This window comes from Lissotriton vulgaris, chromosome 5, assembly GCF_964263255.1.
Source record: "Lissotriton vulgaris chromosome 5, aLisVul1.2, whole genome shotgun sequence".
Lineage (NCBI taxonomy): Eukaryota > Metazoa > Chordata > Amphibia > Caudata > Salamandridae > Lissotriton > Lissotriton vulgaris.
This window is the reverse complement of record NC_141693.1, coordinates 704385613-704411281: the sequence shown is the minus strand read 5'-3', so window position 1 is coordinate 704411281 and position 25669 is coordinate 704385613. Positions and strand designations below refer to the sequence as shown.

Genomic DNA, 25669 nt, shown 5'->3' with positions numbered 1-25669 from the left:
GCTCCACGTTTGGTGTCGTTGGCGCCAGGATGACGTCGCCCGAATACTTAGACGCCGCCCTCGCGCGCTGACGTCGGTTCTTCTTTTTTCCGCGCCAGCAAGCGCCGATCCGGAAAAAGTGATACCCTTAGTCATTTTTTGACTAAACTTTTTCGATCTTTTTGATCTTCTTTTCAAGTTGAACAACTCCATCGGTGCCGGTAAGGATGCCTGGGTTCAAACCCTATGCCGACTGCAACCGACGGGGGTCGGTAACCGACATCAATCGCCGGTGCCTGCATTGCTTGGGGCTCGACAACGATGACAAGTCGTGCCCCGACTGCCGGGCCTTGACGTCGAAAGCTAGGCAGGAGCGGTCCCGTAAGCGCCTCGGGCTCAGGCAGTCGGCCCCGCGCCAATTGAGGTCCCGGTCCGGGAAGAAGTCGAGGGACCGGTCGCGGGGCCGGAGTCATCGCAGCTCGGAGAGTCGACGCCACTCGTCGGGATCCAAGTCCTCCAGGAAGAGGCACAAGAAGTCGAAGAGGCGATACCACTCTTCTGACTCCCCCGGACGTTCGCGTGATGCGGCCGGGGTTTTGGGCGACACCGCCCACGCGTCTCCGCCGGAGCCGCAGGCTCCGCGGCCAGCTCCATACCCGCCGGTCCCTGGGCTGAACACGACGCCGGAGGAGATCGGCGCATTCCTTGTATCCATGAGGAATCTATCTCCTTTGGGCCCTACGGAGGTGCCTTCGGCCCCTGGGGGTTAGTCTGGGGGCCCTAGCGGGCCGGCGGATTCGGCCCCGGCACCGACGGCGACTTCGGTCCTGACGCCGCAGTGCCCCACTGGATCCAGGTCCGGATCCGGGTCGCCGCTGGTCAACCTCACGACCCCTCCTGCCGGCGTCGACCCCCAGGGTGTCGCCCCGACGCCGTCCCCAATCTGCCCCCTCAATCCGGTTCTGACTTCGCAACGGCGTCGATCGACGCCGCATTCGACATCGAGAGAAGAACATTTCTAATATGATCCGGCCCCATCATTTGAACCTGAGTACCAGGAGATGGAGGGCAAGGCGGATTGGGAGGGGTCTGAGGACCCTCTGGCACGGGAGTGCCAGTCTTTTCAGGGCTGGGCAGGTAAACTAGGGGAGGCCAGTGGTTTGGACACTACGCCCGACACTGAATTTGTCTCTCCTCCTACCGTGGCTAGGGACGAGGGGGCTGCCTTTAGTGTGGTGCTGACGAGGGCGGCCAAGGCCTTGGCACTTGAGCTCCCCATCGCGGCCGTAAGGACTAACCTCCTCACTGAGGTCCTTAAATGGCAGGCAAGCTCTTCAGAGCCTCTACTGCCGTTTAATGAGGCCTTAACTGACGTTCTTTTGGGCACTTGGTCCAGACCCGCTACAGGTCCCCCTGTTGATAGGAACGTGGCCAGACACCACCGCCCGGCCCAGCGCGCCCTAGTTTCCTGTCCACCCACCCCACCCCGAGAGCCTGGTTATCCAAGCCTCTAATTCCCAGACCGCATTCCCGACAGCTCCCCCTGATCGGGAATCCAAAAGGTACGAACAATATTGTAAAAAGATGTTCTCCTCACTAAGTTTGGGGTTGCAGTCAGTCAACACCGCCTGCCTTTTGGGCCGTTATACCCACTCTCTGTAGAACACGGTCGCGGACGTGCTGCCACATTGCCCGGAGGAGGCCCAGGCTAAACTCACTCAAGCCCTTGCGGAGGGTCGAGATGCAGCACAGTATTCCATCCGATGTGGGCTGGATACAACGGACTCGCTAGGCAGGGCGATTGCAACGACGGTGGCGGTTCGCCGCCACGCCTGGCTGAGGTCCGCTAACTTTTCGGCTGATGTCTAGAACACTCTTTATGGACATGCCGTTTGATGGCCGTCGCCTTTATGGCGACAAGGCAGACAGCGCTTGAGCGCTTTAAGGACTCCAGGGATACACCAAGTCCTTGGGCATGTCGGCTCCGCGCCAGCAAACGACTGCCTTTCGCACCTTTCGTGGCCAAGGAAGGGGCACCCCCACATGTCCTGCCAGCCACGGGCCGCAGACTAACATCCAGCACGGTGGCAGACGTGGTAACCGCTGTGGCAGTGCCAGGGGACAACGGCGAGGCCAGTCCACATCCACCCCCACAGCATCCGCCTCAAAGCCTTTCTAGTCCAAGCTTTCAGGCCCATTTGACGCCAGTGGGGGTCAGGGTTCGCCATCACCTTCCCCACTGGCGCGGCATCACGTTGGACAGGTGGGTGCTGCAAATCCTCCGAAGGGGCTACTCCCTCCCCTTCGAGGTGACCCCTTCAGCCATGCCACCGCAATACCACCCCTTGTCGGGGGATCACTTGCAACTTCTGCAAGAGGAAGTTGCGGCCCTCTTGGCCAAGGGGGGCATCAAGCGTGTTCCTGGGCCAGAAGTAGGGTGTGGTTGTTACTTCCACTACTTTCTGGTTCCCAATAAGGGCAAAGGGGGCCTATGCCCTATCTTGGACCTGCGGAATGTCAACGGCTTGCTCCGGAACGAGAAGTTTAAGATGCTGACTCTGGCTCAGGTCTTAGCATACCTAGATCCCTCTCCCTACCTCAACCAGAGCACGTAGTTGTGACTGACGCCTCCCTCCTGGGCTGGGGGGCCACATGGGAGAGGCTGAGATCAGAGGCCTCTGGTCTCCGGCGGAGTCCCAGCTCCACATCAACATTTGGAGCTGCGGGCGATCCGGCTTGCACTGAAAGCATTCCTCCCCTCTGTCCGGGGGAGTGTAGTGCAGGTGTTCACGGACAACACCACCGCCATGTGGTACTCCAGCAAACTGGGCGGGGTGGGGTCGTGGACCCTGTGCCAGGAGGCTCTGCACCTCTGGCGATGGCTGGAACATCAGTGCGTGACCCTGGTGGTTCAACACCTGGTAGGTTCCCTGAACGCCAGGGCGGACGAACTAGCCGTCGGTGCATGTTGGATCACGAATGGCGTCTGAACTCTGACATGGCACAAGGTCTCTTTCAGCAGTGGGGAGAGCCTTGGTTAGATCTATTTGCCACCGAAGAGAACGCGCAATGTCATCAGGTCTGCGCGTTGGAATTTCCAAGGCGACACTCGCTCAGAGATGCTTTTAGTTTCGAGTGGAGCTGCGGTCTGTTGTACGCCTTTCCGCCTATACCACTTCTGCCCAGAGTGCTGAAGAAGATCAAGCGTGACCGGGTCCAAGTCATCCTTGTGGCTCCGGACTGGGCACGAAGATACTGGTATCCCGAGCTACTCAGCATGTCAGTCGATCCCCCGATTCGTCTGCCTCTCCAGGAGGACCTTCTGTCGCAGCAGCAGCGGACGGTCCTCCACCCAAACCTGTCCAGCCTCCACCTCCATGCGTGGAGGTTGAGCGGCAACAGTTGAGGCCATTTGACTTGCCTCCTGAAGTTTGTAATGTGATTCTGGCAGCCAGGCGGCCCTCCACAAAGTCGATATATGCCTGCAGGTGGAACAGATTTGTGGCATGGTGCACAGCAAAGGCTGTGGATCCGCTCTCTGACCCTCTTTCTGAGGTTCTCCTCTTCCTTCTTTCTCTTGCCAAGCAGGGCTCTGCTCGGGGCACTATCAAGGGCTACCTCTCTGCCCTTCCCGCCTTCTAAAGGCTACCTGATCAGACTTCTTTGTTCAAGTCCCCGATTGTTAATAGATTCTTGAAGGGCATCACTCATATGTTTCCCCCTGTTCCTTTCGCGATGCCCCAGTGGGACTTGAACCTGGTTCTCAGTTACCTGATGTGCGCTCCCTTTGAGCCGCTTCATAACTGTCCTCTCCGTCTTCTTACGCTTAAGACTGCTTTCCTGGTTGCCATCACCTCTGCCAGGAGAGTGAGTGAGCTCCAGGCTCTTTCCTCTAAACCTCCTTTCCTTTCTGTCCATCCAGACAAGGTTGTGTTGCGGACAAGACCCTCTTTTCTGCCAAAGATAGTCACAGCCTTCCACTTCGGGCAGTCCATCACTTTGCCCACCTTCTTTCTGCCTCCGCATCCCTCTAAAGAGGAAGAGCGGCTCCACCATCTGGACCCAAAACGTGCGCTCTCATTCTATCTGGATCTCACGCCAGTTCCGGGTGGATGACCAACTCTTTGTTGGTTACGTGGGCGCTAAGAAGGGACGGGCGGTCCACAAACGGATCATCTCTCGGTGGGTCGTGTTGTGCATCAAGGCATGCTACTCTTTGGCTAAGAAGGAGCCTCCTGTTGGGCTGAGGGCCCATTCCACTCGGGCCACGGCGGCTACTACTGCCCTGGGCCGGGGAGTCCCCTTCATACGTTCGCAAGACACTACTGCCTGGACAGCCAAGTCCGGAGAGAGGGCTTTTTCAGCCGTTCCGTTCTCCAGGACTTTCTGATGTGATTATTGGTTCGCAGACCCACCACCGGGGTTGGTATTGCTGGGGTATCTATTCTAAGGTAAGGAATCTAATACTAACCTGTTTCTTTCAGATGCACAAGTTACTTATCTTCGGTAAGTTAGTAAGAAACAGTAGTTAGTATTAGATTCCTTACCGCCCCACCCATCCTCCACGTTCTGCGAACCGATATCTAGGGTTAACGTCATCGCTTTTCAGGGCCCTAGTTTCATGGCACCATTGTTGGTTTTTATGATGGCTCTGCGTTTCTGGCCCGGAAAAGCTGTGTATAAGAACTGACGTCAGCGCACGAGGGCAGCGTCTAAGTACTGCGGCGACATCATCCCGGCGCCAACGACGCAGACGACGGATGTGGAGCTGCGAACGACTTCTACGGATGCGCAGGGGTACTGCTACGCAAACATTTCCGGATCCAGACTGACGCCTGGGGATATTCTAAAGTAAGGAATCTAATACTAACTACTGTTTCTTACAGATATATTGTTACCGAAGGTAAGTAACTTGTGCTTTAAAGACATGATTGCATATACAGAACAATCATACTGACATCCTGTCCATTGATTTCCAACTCAGCAGACTTCATTCTCTTCAAGAAAAACGTGGAAACTGTTCATGTGTTTCTGTTGATGAAAATCATGATCATTCTAGTGGTCCATCTTTAATATCTTTTGTATTACTTCCCCCAAACACTTGTTCTCCCCATTCCTTGTCTGATAACCACTGTCTCCTTATATGCCCTTTGCTACAGGGCTTTGAAAGCGGCCCTGATCCTTATTAGCAGTCTATGAATAAGCATTACCTGGCATTGCTACACAACAGAGAACGGAGTGCCTTGTGGATAATGGTGGTCAACTTAGTATGTGTACAAGGAATAAAACACAAGCTTAAGCCTCTACTTAAATGACCCTACACACCTTATACAGTTAAATATTGATTCTACAAAACGTGATGAATGCTGAAAAGGATGTGAATAAGTCTACTTTTTAAGTACACGATTATGTAACAAGGGATGATAATGAGTGATCCAGCAGTAATATTGCTGGTCTTTCTAAAAAGAAAAAAAGAGCCCAACTGGAACATGACTACGTTTATTGGTTCAAGAATTGCATGTCAGTATTCATGTGTATATTTTAAGTAGAATGAATATTGTTAGTTCTTTAGGTGGCACAAAGTTCCCGCTTCTTATTTTTGCGAATGACACCCTCATTCTATCAAAAACTCAGAGGGGTCTTCAGACCGCATTAAATAAGTTTGAGGAATTTTGCCAACTTCATGATCTTCAGGTCAACGTCACCAAAACAAAATTCATGGTATTGCCTAAAAATAGGCCGGTTAAGGGCCATGTTAACATGAATGGTCATGAGCTAGAGCAGGTGAGTGTTATGACATACCTAGGGGTTGTGTTGGAAAATTGGCTTAGATGGAAACCCCAGCTTGATGTCCTGTCCTTGAAGTTTGCCCAGCTGACAGGGTGCCTAATTAAGGAGCAGAGAACATCCCTGACCAAAAGGATAGGTCCGGCGTTAAAAATATATAATGCCAAAATAAGTTCAGCAATCTTGTACGGTGCGGGCTTATGGGCTTTCTCGGATCTTTCTTCGTTAGTCAGAGTCCAAAATAAATGTCTCTGTAACCTGGTTGGCCTTCCCCAATCCAGCCCCATGAAGCCCCGGTTACTTGATCTGGGTTTCCATTCCATTGACAATGTTGCTCGTTTTAGAACAGTAGCTCTTTGGAGGAGAATTTGGACGACTCCCGAACTGGCACTATTTGCAAACAAAATTTTGGACCTTAGATCCATAGTGGGGTCAGACAGACTTCCTTGGTTTAGACAAGTAAGATCTCTTCTGGAAAAAAATGGGTCTTAGCCAGTTGTGGTTGGCACCATTCAACAATGTTTTTCCCACAAAAAAGGAATTTAAAGCACTTTATTGGGCTACCGTAAGACAGCAACTCATCACCCAGACAGATCCCACCTCTTTGACGGGTAGATTCCTGGTACACAAACTCGACCCCTCCTTAGAGGCCTACTGGGATATTATCACAAAGAGTCCGGATAGGAAGCTATATCATCAGTTTAGGGTCGAGTCACTCCCCTTGAGATCCTTTACTAGCAAATGGCGTGGGTAGTCAAATGAGTTTTGCCCTTGGTGCAGGGATCAAAAAGAGTCAATAGGTCATGTTCTCTTTGTTTGCCCTGAATACTCAGCACCCCGGAGAAAATGGCTAAAACCGATTTGTATAAACATGAGAACACGGGTGGGGTTGGAGGCACTATGGTTATTACGGACCAATACAATAGACCCAGTGGCTATAGCTGTGGCAAAATTTCTGGGGTGGTCTTGGATTATCAGAGCTAAGCACCCAACAGTTAGATAGTCGACCACTTGTTTTAATATTGTTGATATGCATTTTCTGACGTCTTTAAATTTAATCATGTGTTATCTATTGTACATAAGCATCTTTGTACGTCATCTGTAGTAGACTTACTTTGAGGTACATTGTGTTTGGGATTTAATTTTTTATCCATAAATTGTAAATGCTATGATGGACTGCTTTAACAATGGTATTTATTGCATCACTGTGTTAAGTTGAGAGTAGAGCTTTTTTATGTTTGTCTTTTGAAATGAAATACTTTGAAATAAAGACGTATGAACTGAACTGGAATATTGTTAGTATTTTCAAATATGTATGACAGTACCTATAAAACGTTTCTGAAATCTAAACATTCTTTTAACTCTCTTAACAGACTAAAGTGGACCTTGATAGCAACTCTCTGCCTGCAGCCATTCGTAGCTCAGAGGAGCGCCTGTTGAAGGGAGAAATATATCTGTTGGAGAACGGATTAAACATATTTTTGTGGGTGGGAGCAAATGTGCAGCAGACACTGATCCAGAAGCTGTTTGGAGTGTCATCTTTCAGTCAAATTGACTGTAGTATGGTAAGTGTGGAAGACAAAGCAGGAAGACCAGCCAAAAAGTGTTTGTGGTCTTTGTTTTCTATTTAACGATAGTGAATCCAACTAGCATCCCGTTGCTTGTAAATATAAAATTACATTTGGAGCTCGACATTGTATGTGGGCATTTAATTTGTAGCATCAATAAACTAATATTCACTAAGGATGTTAGGAGATGGGCGGTGCAGTGTTGACCTGTATGACCTGCTTATATTTATTGTGATTTCATATATAGCAAAGGGTTTCTCCATTTATTTTTTTTAGCTCTGATTTAACTGCATAATTAGAGGTGGATTGAGGACTCAGTATGGTGTTTCTGCATGGGTAGCATTTTAAAAGTAAACTGCTCAACACCTACCATCAAATCAAGTAGTATACAGTAGCCTCCATTCAAGTGAAGGTTATGACTTCAAGATAATGTTTTATACCTCATGGTGTTCTGATAGTTGGTAGGAGAAAGGGAGGGTTGAAAAAAGCAAGTAGGCAAAGCCTACTTTCGAGGGAGGATTCTGCAAAAAAAGAAAAATTGTATGCGTATGCGCTCACCCCCAAAAATATTTTCCATGAAAATTGTACTGCTAAATCCTGACCAACTATCTGTCAGGCAACTCTGCTTGCAAATGACATTTTTCAAGTCCTAGCCATTCTTCTGTTGGAATTCTTTTTTCATGTATGGGGGAATACCAGAGAAGGCATGTAACATAATTTCTTTATTTCTTTCTGTAGCACCCCGTAGGTCTTCTACTCATTCTCTTCAGAGCACTATAATACATCATTATGTTATGTGCAAGTGGTATTTTTTTAGACTCTAGTAAGTACTGATAGGAATAGTTACTTTTACTTAAAGGTTGCTGGTTACAAATAATATACCCCAGCCAGGAGCTTAGCAGCTTTGCTAGGTCCTTCTTCCAACTGGCATCTGTGGTCAAAACTAAAGGCGCAGTAGTAACAATGAACAGCATGTCATCACTCATCACAGAGGTGACTAGAGATCACAACTGGATTATAATAAGATGGGCTTTTATACTGGGACCTCATGCTCCCTTTTATTACAACACTTATAATACATGGGCTTTTGATTATTACTATTACTATAAAAATAAGCTATGGCAAGCTGGCAATCTAGAAAGATGTGCATAAGGTTAGGTGGTGAAGAAGAATGAGAGGAGAATGGGCAGTATGAATTTAGGAAGTTCAGCATTTACTACGTTTACAGATGTGATAACGTTTTCACAGAAATTGTAAAGATAAGGAACAAATGGACCCGAGCATAATTGGGGACATTCCAATGGTGTTGTGGAGGGAGCGACTGTGAGGTTGAACACAGAAGGCTTTGAGGGCAGGTAGAGGCTTGTATGATAGTGAATAGCCTAGGAGAGTAATGGTTATAGAGACTGCAGTAGTTCTATTGAGCATACAAATTAGGAGTTTGTACTGGCCGAAAGTTGGTTCGACACTTCACTGGATACTGAGTTGAACTCTCTCCCTCACCACTCTAAAGAGGAATAGGCTTTTGCAGTGATGATCAGACGGGCTGATGAATTTTAGACCAGGAACTTCCATCTGTTCAAGTAAAGACTAGTCTCCTGACAGAAGTCCTGTAACCTTGACAACCCTCCACCTAACCCTTGCTCATTTTAATAATGCCCTTACAGGCACAATGATGGGTACTTAGGCCAAGCCTGATCAACAAGCAGTCCGGTTGTCAAAAGACAGACTTGCCCCTGGTAATCTTCCCTTCCTAATGCAAGAGCCTATGTGTGAAAGCTTGGTGGTCATGCATCAACAAATAGCCTCAATCTCGACTCATTCCCTAGTATGCTTTCCCGATAGGCAATCAAAATGTATGGAGATGTTTGAGAAGAGGATGTTCTTCTCTGCCAGACTCACCCTTCATTCATTAAATGCCAGATTCCTCCTAGGACGATCCTCACATGCATTGGGGTTATGGTTATAGAGATCTTGCCAGCAGTCCCTGGTAAATTTCATGCCAATCTTGTCCAGATTATCCAAGATGGTAGAGATGCAGCGAAGTATGTCGCGGAGCACCAGTGACTGCTTGGGAAGGGCTGTCTGCACCTCTTGTGAATGTGATCCACCAGCTAGCACAAATAATGTTCAGGTATCACTAATGGCGTGCCATTTGATGGTACCCTTCCATTCAGAGATATGATAGACTCTGCCTTGGAGCTCTTAGAAGAAAGCAGGTCCACATTGCCCATTTCAAGGCTTCAAATAGGAATTGGAACAAAGATAATGTCAAGGTCCACCACTAATGGAACAGAAACCCCCCCCCTTTCTTTTCTGGTCTGTGATCAGGCTGACAACGTCCAAACCCTCTTGCGTTGCTGAGTCCTAGGCCTCCATCAGTACCACCAAAATACTTTAGGTTGCCGTTGGTGGTACATTACCATTCTCTTAGAGATATGATAAGGTATTGTATCCTCAGGTGGCAGAGGATCACATTGGGCAGGTGGGTGCTTCAATTAGTTAGGAACATTATGCCCTACCGTTCCTTTCAGATCTGCCACATATTCCTCCTACATCAGTGCATCATTTTCTCCAGTTTGCAGCAGGTCAAGGCTATTTTGGACAAAGTAGCCAGAGAGAGGGTCCTGGCATCAGAAATGGGGACTGGATGTTAATCTTATATTCTGGTACTGAAGGAGGACTGAATCCTCCATCATATTTCCGGCCTTCACCCACTCCATTTTTTCCTTAAAAAAGGCCAATTCAGGATGCTCATGTTGGCCCAAATTCTATCTTCCCTGGATCCAGAAGACTGGATGATGGTGCTGGACTGATAGAAATCCTATTTTCACATTACTCTCATGCAGTCCCAAAGGCGTTGCCGGCATTCAACGTTTCAATTTCCCCTGCTACCCTTCAGCCTTTCCAGTGGCCCTTGAGTTTTCACAGAAGTAATGTCTGTGGTTGCTGCACTTCTTCGGAGATTGGGGGTGCATGTATTTCTACCTCAGTGACTGACTGGCAGGTAAAGGGTGGCTTGCCACAGTCATTCATAAACTATCTCCATGCGACAGAGAACCTCCCAACATCTTTAAGGTTCTCGATCAACAAGCCGAAGTCACAACTGACTCCTTCGCAGAGGTTCTGGAAATGGTGCAATTTCAAGCCTTCCTTCCAGGTCAGAGTCCAGGACATTGAGAGTATGTATCCGATGTTTCAGCCTCTGTACTGAATGGCTCTGAGACTTCTTGGCCTGCTGCATCCTGTTAGTGAATTATGAGAGATGGCCTGTAACCTTCACATAGATTCTGGAAACAGTGTAATTTCGAGCCTTCCCTCCAGGTCCGAGTCGAGGACATTCAGGGTATGATCCTGATGTTTCAGCCTTGATACTGGCTCTCAGTAAGAATGGCTCTGAGACTTTCCTGTCCTGCTGTATCCTTTTTATTGGATAGTACCAGATGGCATATGTGGGCTGTGCAGTGGGATCTGAAGTCTTCATGGGTTCAGCACTTATGAAATTTGTTAGATTCCATTGCAATTTTGGAGGTGACCGCAAAAGATTTGCAGCGGTGGCTGCTCGACAGCAATTGAAACAACAACAGACCCCTCTCCCTACAACATCCAGAGTGGACAGTATGTATGTATGTATGTATTGGCATTTATATAGCGCACTACTTACCCGTAGGGTCCCAAGGCGCTTCAACCGCTGCGAAACCCTTCCTGGCTTCCCTGAGAGATGGTCCCTTAATGGGTATCTCCAGGGTGAGACCAGGCATCCCCGGCGGTCTGGTGGGGCCGTTAGTGAAGATGAGGCAAGCTAATGCCCAGAGTTGCCGAGTGTGATCGCTGATCAGAGTGGGCACCGAGGCGAGAGAATTATCGAGTCCGCTGACCCTGGTCCAGAAACCTGCCGCGCCGGGAATCGAACCCTGGTCCCGGGCCGTCCTCTGCTCTCGGGTCTGCCGCCTCTAACCAGTGAGCCACACTACTTCACAGTGGTGACGAATGCATAGCTGTTGGGTCGTTCATCTGAGAGAGAGAGATCAGGGGACTCTGGTCTCCTCAGAAACATTCCTCCTCATCAGTCTTTTAGAGGTGCAGGACATTTGCTTGACATTAAAGACCTTTTTAACATATATCAAAGGGAGGCTGCCCCTGGACAGTGCCACCACCATGTGGTGCTGCAACAAGCAGGATGAAGTGGGGTCCAGGTCTAGGAGACCCTGCACCTCTGGAACAGGCTGAGTCTGCAGGGCATCTTCCTGGTCTTTAAATGTCAGGGAAGACAAAGTTAGTTGGCGTTGCTCCGCAGATCACAAATGGCAGTTATATCTAGAGGTGGCAAACTGTCTCTTCCGGCAGTGGGGAGAGCCCTCGCTAGATCTTTTCACCACTGCTGAAAACGACGTTGTCAACACTTTTGCATGTTGGAATTCCCAAGAAGGCTGCCTCTCTGAGAAGCTTTCCACTTAGAGTGGAGCAGGGCTCCACTGCTGCCTCTCCTTCTCAGAGTTCTGAATATAATTAGGAACGATCAGGCTCAAGTCATACTAGCAGCTTCAGATTGGGCCAGGAGAGTGGTACCAAGATCCTTTGGCCATGAATATCTGTCCTCTGATCAGGATGCTTCGGAAGGATCTTCTGTTGTAGCAGAAGGGCAGGGTCCTACACCCAGGCCTTTGCATTCTACAGCTCTAAGCGTGGATATTGAGTGGCGTCAGTTGAGTTACTTAGATGTCCTTCCCGAAGTAATAGATTTTGCTTTAACAGCAAGGCATCCATTACTGTTAAATAAATCCATTAAAAGCAAAGATGTTGCATGTTCTGCTTTTTGTGCTTTCTTTAGCCCAACAAGGAGTTTCCTTGGGCACAGTACAAGGTTACTTGTTGGCCCTTTTAGGCTTTTTACCCTTGTTGGCCAAACCATCCTTGTTTAAATCACCTTTTGTGATGTGTTTCTTTAAATGTCTGAGGCACATATTCCCACCCAAACCCTTTGTAATGCAACAGTGATACCTTAATTCGGTTCTCTCTTTCCTGATGTGTACTTCTTTTGAGCCAAAGTATAGCTGTCCTTTACGCTTACTGACTCGCAAAACTGTTTTTCTCTTAACAATAACCTCAGCTGGCCGGGTGAGTGAGCTACTGGCCTCGTCCGTTCACCCACTGTAGACCCCCTTTTTATCCAGACAAACTGGTGGTGTGAACTAGAGCAACGTTTTTGCCAACAGTTGTGATGTCCTTTCATGTTAGGAAGTCCAGCACCCTTCCAGCATTCTTTGCTCTGCGATCCCTCTCGAACGATGAGGAAAGACTCCACCACTTGGATGCTAAATTTGCTTTGAACTTTTAGGTTAATCATACCGAAGACCATCGATAGGACAACCAGCTATTCGCAGGATTCATTGGGACGATGAAGGGTAATGCAGTGTAGAAAAGGACCATATCAAGGTGGATAGTCTTCTGTATAAAGATCAGCAAATATTTGGCCATGAAGCACCCTTTCAGAGGACCTGAGGGCTCCTACCACCACAACCAAGGTTGCTCCTTCTGTCACGCCGTGACGTGGGCAACACTCCATATGTTTATAAAGCACTGCTGCCGTGATTGCCAGATCCGACAGGTAGGACACTTTGCCCATTCATTCCTGCAGGTTTTTTTTGCCATTTCACAGGCCCATTACCTTGTGAGGTTCTGCTTTATCTATTTACTAGGTCAAAAATCTTCATATTGTCACATCTGATAAGTTAATAATCTCTGTGTCTGACACTGCAGACTGACTCAAGAAGAAAAATTATGTCGGAGTGCAAAAGTGGCCCACATATGTGGCTATGATGTCCCTCATGGGGTGATGCCGCCATTGAGCCACACAATCCAACCTCCAGGGGCGCTGGAGCTATGCTGAGAAAAATGGTGAGGAATATGAGGTTAATGTCCAAAAACAAAAAGCATTACTTAATGTAAGTCACTTGTTCATATGGGTATTCCTGGTCAGCTACCTAACCCAGTGGTCTGTTCAAGTTCCATTCACGTTTTGTTTCTACCCACCACAGCATAGAGCATACGATGATTGGTCAACCCATTTCAGCCATTGGGTTGCTTTACTGTGTGGGACAGCATTTATCTTTGCACATCTGGCTAACATTTAGCTTCTTTATTATGAAGTCTGGTTGGCCAATATCTGCTTTCATTTCCCTTTCATTTAATATTTATTTGTGTTTGCAATGTGTTATTTTTTAGTAATTGTTTTTGCAAACGTGATAGTACACCATCTTTAGATGGCTGATTTCTGACTGTAGACTCCTCACCTTTTTAATACCCCCAAGCATCAGAGTGGATCTGAAAATGTTTGCATAGCAATTCCCTCGAGCCCTGATAAGTGGCATTGTGCCACCTTATGCTCTTACGTTTCTCGTGAATGTGACATTGGGGCCAGTAAATATAAATCACCTGCTTGCGCTGGTGTCTGTTCCTTTCTTTCCATGCCAACTAACGCTAATCCAGAGCTCAACTGATGTTTGACAGTTTTGCCAATTTTCTTTGAAAATTGAGCTTTTTGGTATGTAAGACGTCATCTAAACCATGGAAGTTTAAGCAATATATCACGTTACCAACAGATGTTGGTTACGGATCTATAAAATGTATACTTGTGGCATCTTTGTACTTGTTGACTCAGTCGTGTTTTCATGCACCAGGATGAACAAGATGGCTATCCTTGACAGTGAGACAAAGCTTGTGGTCACAGAAATGAAATCGTAGGACCTGTTCTCGTATGATGTCTATTGAGCGGCATCCTGGTCGAGGTCAATGACAAGGACTTTGTACTGCTCGAGGCCATTAGCAAGATTGGATTTCCTCTAAGTCAGACATGTCCACAGGGAGCTGGTCCAGTTACGGCATTGTTTCCGTTCCAACACCAGATCAGCTCCAGCAGCTGTATAAAGATTCATACTTACATTGGGCCCCTCTGTTCCAAGGGGCGTCCACCTGGCTGTTCAAGCATCAACTGATCTTTCTCGATGCTGGCGGTGCCTCTGGGCCTCATTTCGAGGCAGTTAACCACATCGGCTATGAGTCAGCCAAATTCAGACCAGGCAACGCCTATGGCACCATTCTCTACAACATGTCTGGCACCTCAATGAAACCGGCTGTCACTACTGAATATGCCCGGGATGATATTTTGCAAGATGGAAATGTGCTTGATAAATCCCCAGAAATTGCATTACCTTCCCCTAATCTTGCTAGGACCACCGAAGAGGCAGTGAGATTTGCAACAGAAATAAGTTGAGAGGCAGAGAACCTTGATCTTATTCTGCCCACACACAGTAGGTCAAGACTATAACATAACATGTGTATTTGTAATGCACACGTTCACCCAAGGATATCTTGGCGCGGAATAACAGATATTTATTGTTACCCAACTCAGTGGTACTCATTTTATCGCCCTCAGAATGCTAAAGGATTTGAACCTGTAACCATGAGGTTGAACACAGCCCCTACAGTGGATGCACTATTCCACTAAGCCACCAGACCCGGAAATAAAGGTTTTGGACCCAGCTCTGTCTTCACAAGAACCTTAATACCTTTCATTGAGGTATTGATAGCTGTATTGATGGGCACCTGGTCTAAACCAGGATCTTGCCCACCAATAAATCGATGGATTGCTAAAAAGCACATCCCTACTACAGGAGATCTGCATTTTTCCAACTACTGACCCCAGAGTGCCTTGTAGTACAGGCTTTAGCTAGTTTTACTAACCCCAATGCCTGACCTACTTCTCCTCCTAACAGGGAATCTAAGAGAATAGAGGCTTGTGTAAAAAGGGTCTTTTCTTTGGTTAGATTGGCCATGTGACCTGTTACTACTTCCTGTCTTTTAGGAAGATACTCCCATGCTTTGTGGGACAGGGTAGCGGATGGGTTTCCTGCTGTTCCGCAAAACAAACTTAAGGGTTTAAAAAGTTTGATTGCTGATGGCCAAGACTTGACTGATAGTTTGGGTAGAGCATTGTGTGTGGGTGTTACTAGACACCATGGCTGGATCTGCTCAACTCGTTTTCCATTTGATGGGTATGCCTTTTGATGGCTCCAGACTATTCAGGGAAAAGGTGGACTCAGCCCTTTAGAGATTTATGGAGAGTAAGACCGCAGCCTGCCCTCTAGGTTTAGCATCACTAGCTCACCATGTTCCACAACAGAAGCACCCCTTTCAGGGCTTTAAATCAGAAACTGAGGCAGTATTTGCCTCAGTTGCAATAGGACTCCCAGCCTTTTAGAGGCTATGGGTGTGGAACAGAACTACCGCTCTCGAGGTCCCAAGGGCAACGTTCTGCCCACACCCTCCTTAAACAACTGCCTTAAAGCCTCTCTAATTTAACCTTGGTGTTCCACAATCACCCGTTTGAAGGCTGATTCACCTACTGCCTCCTCAGATGGAGGAGTTTTACTTTGGGCCAATTGGTGCTCCAGATTGTGGTGCAATGTTATTCTCTGCCCTTTCATTCATTTCCCACAGACATCTCACCACCACCACCACCACCACAATATCTTCCTGAGGACCACTTATCAATTCTCAAAGGAGAAGTTCAGGCTCTCTTAGCCAAAGGAGTAACAGGGAGAGAATACAGTTTTTAGAAATCACAATTGGCTGTTACTCCTATCATTTTCTCAGTCAGAAAAATTACGGCAGACTTTGTCCCATCCTAGATTTTTGTCCTCTGAACGTTTCCTTAAGGAAGGACAAGCATTTACAATGCAATGGTCTCGGCATTATTAAAGGTAGAGCTATTGGCATTGCTCATGACTTTTTTTTTTCCAGGGCAATACACGGGGTTCTCTGCAGATAACGATCAGACTAACAGGCAGTCTAAAATGAATTATTATTGGACAGGTCAACTGAATTGGAAAAACAAGCCAATGACTCACATCTTTTTCCAACATCGCGAAGTCCCTTAAACACATCATAATTGTACATGAAAACCAATTCACCCGAATGAACAAAAGATATATTAATTCAAACGATTTTATTGCAGATAATCAAGTTAACAAAACCACCCAAAAGCACTGTCCTTAGAATTTTTGCAAACAGCAGGCGCCCGTCATATTTCATTTGTCTAAACTACGCTGATTGATAGATGGACACTCACAACTGTTATACCCACACAGGGGGTGCCAAGCTGCCCATGTTGCCTTCATCTGTCCTTTAACCCTATAGACAGTGCCAGGGGGGGAGCACATTCCTAATGAGAGCGTCGTCAGCACATTGACGTCACACTGCGTGCCATGCCATCACTCACTGTGATCGCTTGAGGCAGCCAATCAGATGGTGCCACTCTCTCCTTTGGCAAAGCCCCTCTCCTCACTGAGTGTGCCAAGCCATGCATGAGGGTCCCCGGCAGTGCCACCCGTGCTGTCAGCATCACCACAGAGGGAGCCAGCCTGCTCAGGGGAGGGGCTGTTGCTATGGTGACGGTGGGCGGGGTGATGTCTGTCCATCTGTCTCTCATCCACGCCCCCACACGGGCATGTTACAGATACCTGTCCTGGTGCCCCATCCCCCACCTGCGCACAAAGGACGGGGAGGGTGAGAGAGGGGGTGGAGGAAGGGAAATGAAAAGACAGGGGCAAAGAGAATAGGAGGCAGAAGTCGATTGGAAATGAGGTGAGAGAGAAAGAAACATGAAGCTTGTAATTAGGCAGAGGAAAGAAAGGCTCGAAGACAGAAAAATACAGAAAGGTTTAGACACTGACAACGAGAGAAATAAGGAGGATGGGGCAGGCCTGGCAACGACAACAAGCAGGGGAGAAGGTTGGACACGGAGTGCTTAGCAGTACTTAAAAATACACTCCATACAACACACTCATGCTTTACTTATCAGAAATACAGGAAGCGGTGACGCAGCACAGACCCTGCGTCCATGACCGCTGAAGACATCCATCGTATGGCTGTCGCCTGCTTTCCCCAAAATGACAGATCCCCCTCGCCTTCCCTCGGCAGCCACCCCTTCTCCTCTCTCCGCCGTGGGCTGTATGACTGCAATTTGTGCGCGTGCGCGCGCACTCGAAAACGAAACCTAGCGTGGGGGCGGGACTTGTGCGCAAAGCCCGCGCCCACGGAGTTCCTGGTCCGAGGAGCAGTGGTGACGCGGGGCTCACATGCCTGAGGGAGAGCCCTGCGGAGGCGACAGAACACCGAATTGGCGGTAAGAGGGCCTTGGGGGGCGCTCGTGTGTGTGTGTGTGCGCGTGTGTTTGTGTGTCTCTGCGTGCGACGGGGAGGGGTGTCTCTGTGTGCGTGTGTGCGTGCGTGCGTGTATGTGCGCTTGTGTGTGTGTATGCATGCGTGCAGGGGAGGTGTGCCTGTGTATGTTTGCGCTTCCCAGGAGACAGCCACGGCGAGCGCGGCGCGTGCCAGTTTCGAATCGCCTTGCGTGCGGCCAGGATTGTCTCCTGGGAAGCAGACACGGCCACAATAGGTTCTCGGCGAGAACGCGCTTCCGCGCGCTTAGCCGAGACCTAACAAGTTCAAGATTCTCACCCTGGCCCACATTCTGTACAGAAAACTGGAAGGTGGCACAGACATTACCTGTGGTTTCAGCTTAGACAGGATCGTTTTCAGTTTACTGTGCCTGCTTTTTCTTGACCATTGCATCTGTGGTATTGACAAAGGTGATGGCTGTGGTTGCAGCCCATCTGCAGTGTTTGATGAAGGAATACCAGTCATCTTCCCATACCTCAGCGACTTTTTACTGAAAGCGGATTTGCCTCAAGCAGTTTCAAATCATCTCCAGAAGCCTGCTGATGTATTAACATCATTTGGTTTTTACATCAATGTGCCAAAGTCACATCAGACTCCTTCATAGGTGCTCCCTTTCATCAGAGCCATCCTAGATATGGTGCTGTTTCGGGTCAACCCTCTGTCTCAACGAGCCCAACACATTCGAACTGTGATGTTGATGTTTCAGCATGCAGCCTGGGTCTCCCTGAGAGCGGCTCTGAGGCTTCTGGGACTCCGGGCCTCAGGCTGTGGACCTTGCCAATTGGCACATCTGGGCACTGCAGTGGAATTTCAAGTCTCAGTGGCTCAGCACTAAGTAATTGTCAGATTCTATCAGGTGCTGAAGGAAACGGTGAAAGACCTGAAGTGGGGGCAGTGGGATTGGCGAGAGACTGCTCTCTAATCCATCCAGAACTGGTCATCGTGATGGATGCATCGTTACTGGGATGAGGTAATTTGGAAGAGGTCGGGATCACAGGATTTGGTATTGGGTGAAAGCTCATCTCCACATCAGCCTATTGGAACTACAAGTGATTGGCTAGGCTCTGAAGGCTTTCCATCTGAAGTATCAAGGGAAAGCAGATACAGGTACTCATTGACAATACGACCGCCCTGTGGTTTTGCAACAAACAGGGCTGTGTAGGGTCATGGGTTCTGTGCTTAGAAGCTGTACACCTTTGGAAGTGGCTGAACGATTAGGCCATATATCTGATCATCCAATACCTTGGACATACTCCGCCTAGCAGATTACAAATGGCAGTTACACTTGAATGTTACAGAGGGCATTTTCCACCAATGGGGGATAACCCTGGCTCGATCTATTTGCTAATGCAGAGAACGCGCATTGTCATGACTTGCACTTTGGCGTTCCCTTAACGATCTACATTAGGAGACTCTTTTCGCTTACATTGGTGCTCAGAACTCCTATATGCCTATCTCTCCTGCCCAGAACACCCAAAAAGATCAACAAACTGGGCTCAAGTCATCCTAGTGAATCCTGAATAAGCGAGGATAGCGTGGTACCCAGAATTTATGGTCAAGAGCATCTGCCTCCAATCTGACTGCCTCTTTGGAAGGATCTCCTGTCGCAGTAGCAGGGCGAGGTACTACTCTAGAACCGGAGCAACTTTCACTTCCATGTGTGGAGATTGAGCAGCGACAGCTGATGGCATATGATCCTTCCTGAAGAGGTTGGTGTAATCTTAGGAGCCAGGTAACCTTCCACTAAAACTGTTTATGTAGGACACTGGGAGAAGTTTGTGGTGTGGAGATCCTCCTGACATATCCAACTCTTACAAGCTTCGCTTTCTTATATTCTATTGCTTTATCATTGGCCCAGCAAGGCCTTGCTGTGATCACAGTTAAATGTTACTGATCAGCCCTTTAAGCCTTTTTACATTTACCAGATCAACTATGTCTGTTTAACCCCTTCGCTGCAGTGTTAATTTTGCCGCGGTGCGAGGGGTGCGGGCCGTGCTCATGACGGTTCCGGCCGTCACGAGTCGCTGAGTCATGTGCTCATGATGGCCGAGACCCGTCCGAACTTCGCCCACAGATTAATTCGCTCACACAGGCGAGGAAATAACAGCGCGTAGGCGGAGCGGCTATGTTCGGACGGCTCCCGGCCGCCATGAGCACATAACTACCGTGACTCATGACAGGCGGGAACCGTCCTGAGCACTGAACGAGTTAAATCGCCTATTGGGATGAGTTTTGTGAAGGGTTTGATCCATATGTTTCCTCTTGTTCCATTTGTGATGCCACAATAGAATTTGAATTTGGTCTTGGCCTACCTGATGTGCTTGCCCTTTAAGCTTGTGCACAGTTGTCCTTTATGGTTGCTAACTCTGAAAACAGTGTTCCCCATCACCATTACATCTGCAAGGCAAGTGAGTGAACTTCAGGCCTTGTTATCGGTTCCTCTTTGTCTTCTTCTTTCCTGACAAATAGGTCCTCGAACAAGGGCAGCATTTCTTCCTAAGTTAGTCGTGTCCTCCTTTCATGTAAGACAGTCCATTACTTCACTTTGTTTTTGCACCACCTCATCCTTCCAAGGAGGCAGAATGGTTACATCGAGTTGATGCCAAGAGGGCCCTTGGTTTTAATATTGTAAGAATCAGTGAATTCTGACAGGATGACCAGCTTTTTATCGTTTTCTCTGGAGCTAAAAAGGGCAATGCGGTTCAGAAGAGGACCATCTCCAGATGGATTGTCATATCTAGGAAGATCTTTTACGGGCTGACCAGAAAACCACCTCCAGAGGGTTTGTGTGCTCTCTACCAGTGCAAATACTTTGGTCATAGTGCTAGATCGCATGTGCCAGTATTAGACTTCTGTGAGGCTGCTATGTGAGTGTCTCTCCCTACATTCACTAAACACTACTGCCTGGATACCCAGGACCGGCGGTACCGGAATTTTGCGCGTTCAGTCTTAATTGAGCCATTCCACAGAACCACTAGCTGGGAGGTACTGCTTTGGTATCTATTCAAAAGTTGAAGAATTTGCAGTTAAAAGTCTCTATCGGAAGAACAAGTTACCTTTATTAACCCATTTTCTGGTAGAGACTCTAACATTCCTCACCTGCTCTCCCATCCATAACAATCTATAGGTAATAAGATTCCAGTAATGAAGGTCTCCATACTGTTTAAATTATGGTTTCCTATGGCTTCACATTTGTTGGTACGAGCGGAGTACAGAAAGAAACTTACACCAGGGCGAGCAGATTACATATATATACTAGTCACGATGCCATGCCCACATGAGGCGAAGCGGTGTGACGTTGCACGACGCCACCTGCCGGCGGTGAAGGGAATTACTATTCAAAAGATAGTCTCTAGCAGAAAAGGCATTACCGAAGGTAAATAACGTAATCTTTTATTACTTTACACTTTTCATGCCTATTGCGCAAGTTTGCAACAAAAAAACCCTAAAGGCTTAGTTTAGCCAGGACTAGATCTATTGGCTTTCTAATGCTTGTTTTGGCTGCATTGTCTTTAAAGCAACTCTAGGGGCAAACATTTGCCTTACTTTTTCATTAGTAATCTCTGCTTATACAGACTGCTTCAAGTTCTTCCTTCACAATAAAGAGTGCATGCATGCCACAAAGCATTTAGTGTAAGTGTGGTACTTGATCCCACTTTAAAAAACCTGAGAGGAATTATTGTTCCTTCGTCATATTGTCCTTGCAAGGGCTTTCTCCCCCTCTCTTTACTACCTTTGTTTTCTCCTGCTGCGTCTGTGGAGGAAATCACAATGGTCCTCTAAAGGCAGACTTGTCAGTGGCCTCATCACAGAGTTGAGAAACACAGAGGCATAGGCATTGGCCTGCAGATGGTAGAAGTGTACCATTACAGTGAATGAGGATACTGCAGTGCTGGAATTAAGTCTGGACCAACTGGCTTCCAGTCTGGGCAGCTCAGTAAGCTTTGACCTGGTTCCAAGGCAGTTCCCTTCAATCATCCTGAATGTGTCCTGGTGCTTTGTGCTGACACCATACCAGTGAAAAAATGATGGGTGAAATGGTTACTAGTCAGCCTGGTCCACATTCAATGTTTTGTTTGTGGGGTGGTGGCTGGTCATTCCTTGCTCTTTTCTACAATGGCTGAATGGAACCCCCATGCCAAATCCATTGGCTGCTGCTATGTTTTTAGTTTTTAAAGTGGTGGAGCATAAAAGAAAATTATCAATTTGCTGTGAGCGACCATGGATAACTATCTTGGAAGGAAGGGTGGGGATAGGATTTCTCCCCCCAAAGGTTTTTAATAATCAAATGGCCAAATAGAATAGTTTTCACAACATTTTCTAAAGAGCCGCTCCTAAAATATTTTATGACATTTTTGGTTTACAAAGCAAGCCTGATCCCTCCAGGTTTGCGAGCAGCTAGGCAGGAGGGCTTGGCATTTGCCCCATGACGTGTTGCAGTGTGTCGGATGTAGTAATAGACATTGCTTTTTTGCCATATGGAGACTTCCGGAAGTATGATTGACATGGTGTACAGTATAGTGGCAAGAGGAATGGGGTAGGCTAACTATGTAGGCATGATGGAAATTGACTTGAGGTGTGCAGGCAAGAAAAGCGGGTAGTGACCTTGCAGCACTAGGTCAGTGAATATCGGAAGGTCTTGTGACTGAGGGGATGTCACTTTCAGTTACCAACTGTAAAGATTTTTTTTTTTTTAAATATCTTTATTGCATTTTACCTGCTGGTCTGATTAACAAAGTAAATTCATTTGGCATACATTAGCTTCACTTTATATCAAGATAAGGAAGTCTGATATCTTTTGGTTAAATTTAGTTGCCAGCCTTAAAGATCAGCCTGCAAACATGTGAGGAGCTTGTCTTTTCACCTGTGGTATAGTGTGGAGAAGAGGAGCTGAGAAAGAGGAGATAGTGGAAGGGCAAACCTAAGTATGGAAGTGGGTATGACTAGGGAGGAGAGGAAGTATAGTATAGGAAAGAAAGGGGAGCTAATAGAAATAGATGAGTAATCTAAAAAGCGGAAGATAGTGTTGACTATTACTTTTGCACTGTTGTATCGCAGTTCAGGTAGAGCATGAGGTGGGAGATGGGTTTTTTAAGATACAAAAGCAGGTATAGTCAAAGCTGTAAATTTCACCTGGGTACTCGTTCACCGAGATGATGTGAGATAGAGCAGATAATCAGGATTGCCAGTTCCATGGAGTGCTGAGCTACACTCCATAGCTGCTCCTTCTGCATGCAGTGGGTACGTGGTAAATAAACCTAAGGGATTATTTAGTGGACTTTCCAACCTGTTAATATCTGTGTGTGGTGGAGGTGGAATAGCAAGACTGCCATGGCATTAATGCAAGAAGAGAAAATGATTCCCTGCTTAGATAGTAAACAAACAGTCATAGTTCGGGTGCAGTAGACTCCTCCTATGCCTGTGCTCCAGTGTAGGTGCACTTGCTGCACAGATTATAGTTATGCCCCTGCTATTTGATAGAAACATCTAGCTGCAAATTCCTTAACTTTAAATATCCCCAGTTGTCAGACTGGATCAGAGGATTTTTGAGCAGTACCCCTGCGCCAGTAGGTGGCGTCATTCGGCTCTGGCTTAGCAGCAACTGTGCCAGAAGTGACATGCAAGATTTTATCTCCTGACGTGAAGATGTCATCAAAGAAACTAGTTGGTTTCAAACCATATGGGGCCTGTCACAGGCAAATATCTATGACAGACGCCCACTTTGTGTGTTTGAGGTACCTGGAGGCGGGACACAATTCTAAGGTGTATGAGGACTGCAGCTCTGTGCACCCGAAGGTGCTGAGGGAACAATCCCTCATGCTCCTTGCTGCTCAGCGTCTGTTAACTCTGCGATTCGCTAAGTCGTGTGGAAGGTCCTGGGACTGTTGGAGCCCCTTCTGTCTGAAAGAAAAACATTGTAATAGAATACTTACCTTAGAATTACCCCAGGCATCAGAATGGATCCAGAAAGTTTTCGTCAGCAGTACCCCTGCGTGTCGGAAGGTAGCGTTGTGTGGCTCCTCGTCTGTTTTTGGCGTCGTGGTCGCTGGGGTGATGTCGCAGCAGCTACTTAGAAGCCACCCTTGGGCACTGACGTCAGTTCTTTCTTTTTCTGCGCCCTCAAGCGCAGGTCTGGAGAGAGTAGTACCCCTAGTCATTTTTTGACTGTTTCTTTAGGCTTTTTGTCTCGATTTTTTTGAGTCGACCGACTCCTGGTGTCAAAGGGATGCCCGGTTTCAAGTCTTGCGGTGAGTGTCATCGGATGATGTCGGTGACGGACCTGCACCACGTGTCTCTCTACTGCCTGGGGCGCAACCACGACTCCCAAGTTGTGCCCGACTGCCGGGCCATGGCGCTGAAGGCTTTGCGGGAGTGGTCCTGAAAGTTGCTTGAAGTCTGGCAGTCGGCTTTGCACTGCTGAAGGTCCAGGTTCCATGGGTGGTTGAGGGACCGGTCGCGGAGCCATCCTCATCGTTCTTCTGGAGCAAAGTTTTTCCACTCGGGGTCAGGTAAGACGAAGCACAAGAAGTCAAAGAAGCGTCATCGCTTGACGACTTCCCCTCGCCTCTCTCGGCTGATGGTGTGGGTGGTGCCTCCCCCGCCGCTCCGGCAGAGCCTATGGTGACTCTGTTCGCCTACCCGCCCTTCCCGGGTCCATCGGCCACTCTGGCCCAGCTCCAGGAATTTCTGGCAGCCATGGCCCGCCTCTTTAGGCTGTCGGCCCCCTCCACCGTGACTGGTCCTTGCCCTTCACTGTTGGCGGCTCCCGCACTGCTGTCTGCTTTGGCCCCGGCGCTGCAGGGCCCCAAGGATCCAGGCCTGGATCGGTTGACCTCGTTACACTTCCACAGACGTCAACCCCACCGGTACCACCACCGTTGTCGCCCGTGGCACCGGACGACGTCGCTCCCGTCTTCAGCCTCGACATGGACATGGAGCCGGAACGGCGTCGCTCGACGCTGATGGGGCCTTTCTACCCCTATGTCCGACCTCCTTATTTTTGGCCTGTACCTCAGCCTGAGGAGGAAGGGGAGGACTGGAAGGGGTCTGAGGACCCTCTTACAGCTCAGTGTGAGTATGACCCGGACTGGGTTGGGGATCTGGGGGATGCCAGCAGTCTTGACACCTCTCCTGACCTTGGAATGCTCACTCCTCCTACCGTGGCTACAGATGAGGGTGCAAGTTATGCAGTGGTGTTGCGTAGGGGGGCAGAGGCCCTCAACCTCCAACTCCCTACCGTGGCCGGCAGGACTAAAGTGCTTCAGCCGGCGGCTACCTCTGCGGAGCCACTGCTGCCCTTCAATGAGGCACTTGCTGACGTTCTTTTGGGCTCCAGGGCTCCAGGTACTGTGGATAGGAACGTGGCCCGATGCCCGTTCCCGGGCGACCCCATTTTCCTTTCCCAACCCCCATCCCCTGAGAGCTTGGTCATCCAAGCCTCTGCGTCCCCGAGTGCATTCCCTTCCGCACCTCTGGACAGGGAATCCAAGAAACTGAAACCGTTTGGGAAGTAAATTTTTACTTCTGCCAGTTCAGGGCTGCGGTCTGTGAACACTGCATGCCTCTTGTGCCATTATTCCCATTCTGTGTGAGACACAGTTGTGCAGGTGCTGCCTAAGTGTCCGGAGGAGGCCCGGACTTCGCTCTCCCAAGCTGTTGCTGAGGGGAGAGATGCAGCCAAGTTCACAATTCGTTGTGGTCTTGACACTACTGACTCGCTGGGCAGGGCAATTTCCACGACAGTGGCGCTACGCCGCCACGCCTGGCTGAGGAAAACTGGCTTTTCCGGGGATGTCCAGAACACTCTGATGGACAAGCCCTTTGATGGCACTCGCCTTTTTGGCAACAAGGTAAACAGTACGTTAGAGCATTTTAAGGACTCGCGGGCTACTGCCAAGTCCTTAGACCTTTCAGCCACGCGCACTCCTTCCGCGTCTGCTTTTCGCTCGTTTCGTGGCCAAGGAAGGGGTGCTTAACACGTTTGTTTCAGAGCCACAGGCCTGCGCAGTAACAGTCTTAGCGCAGCCCCAGATGTGGGACCCGCTGAGGTGGGTCACGGGGTCAGCGGGCAGGTCAGTCCACCATCTCCCCTGC

The 25669-nt window shown here is 48.5% G+C and overlaps 1 protein-coding gene across 1 annotated transcript in view; it reads left to right on the top strand.

The window, feature by feature from the left end:
• Nucleotides 1–25669, top strand: part of LOC147711416 (protein transport protein Sec24C-like) — a 310132-nt gene that overhangs the window by 94410 nt on the left and 190053 nt on the right. Inside the window, exon 4 of the mRNA XM_086922136.1 lies at nucleotides 7140–7331. Coding sequence (XP_086778262.1) covers nucleotides 7140–7331 — 192 coding nt within the window. The remainder of the gene's footprint in view (nucleotides 1–7139; nucleotides 7332–25669) is intronic.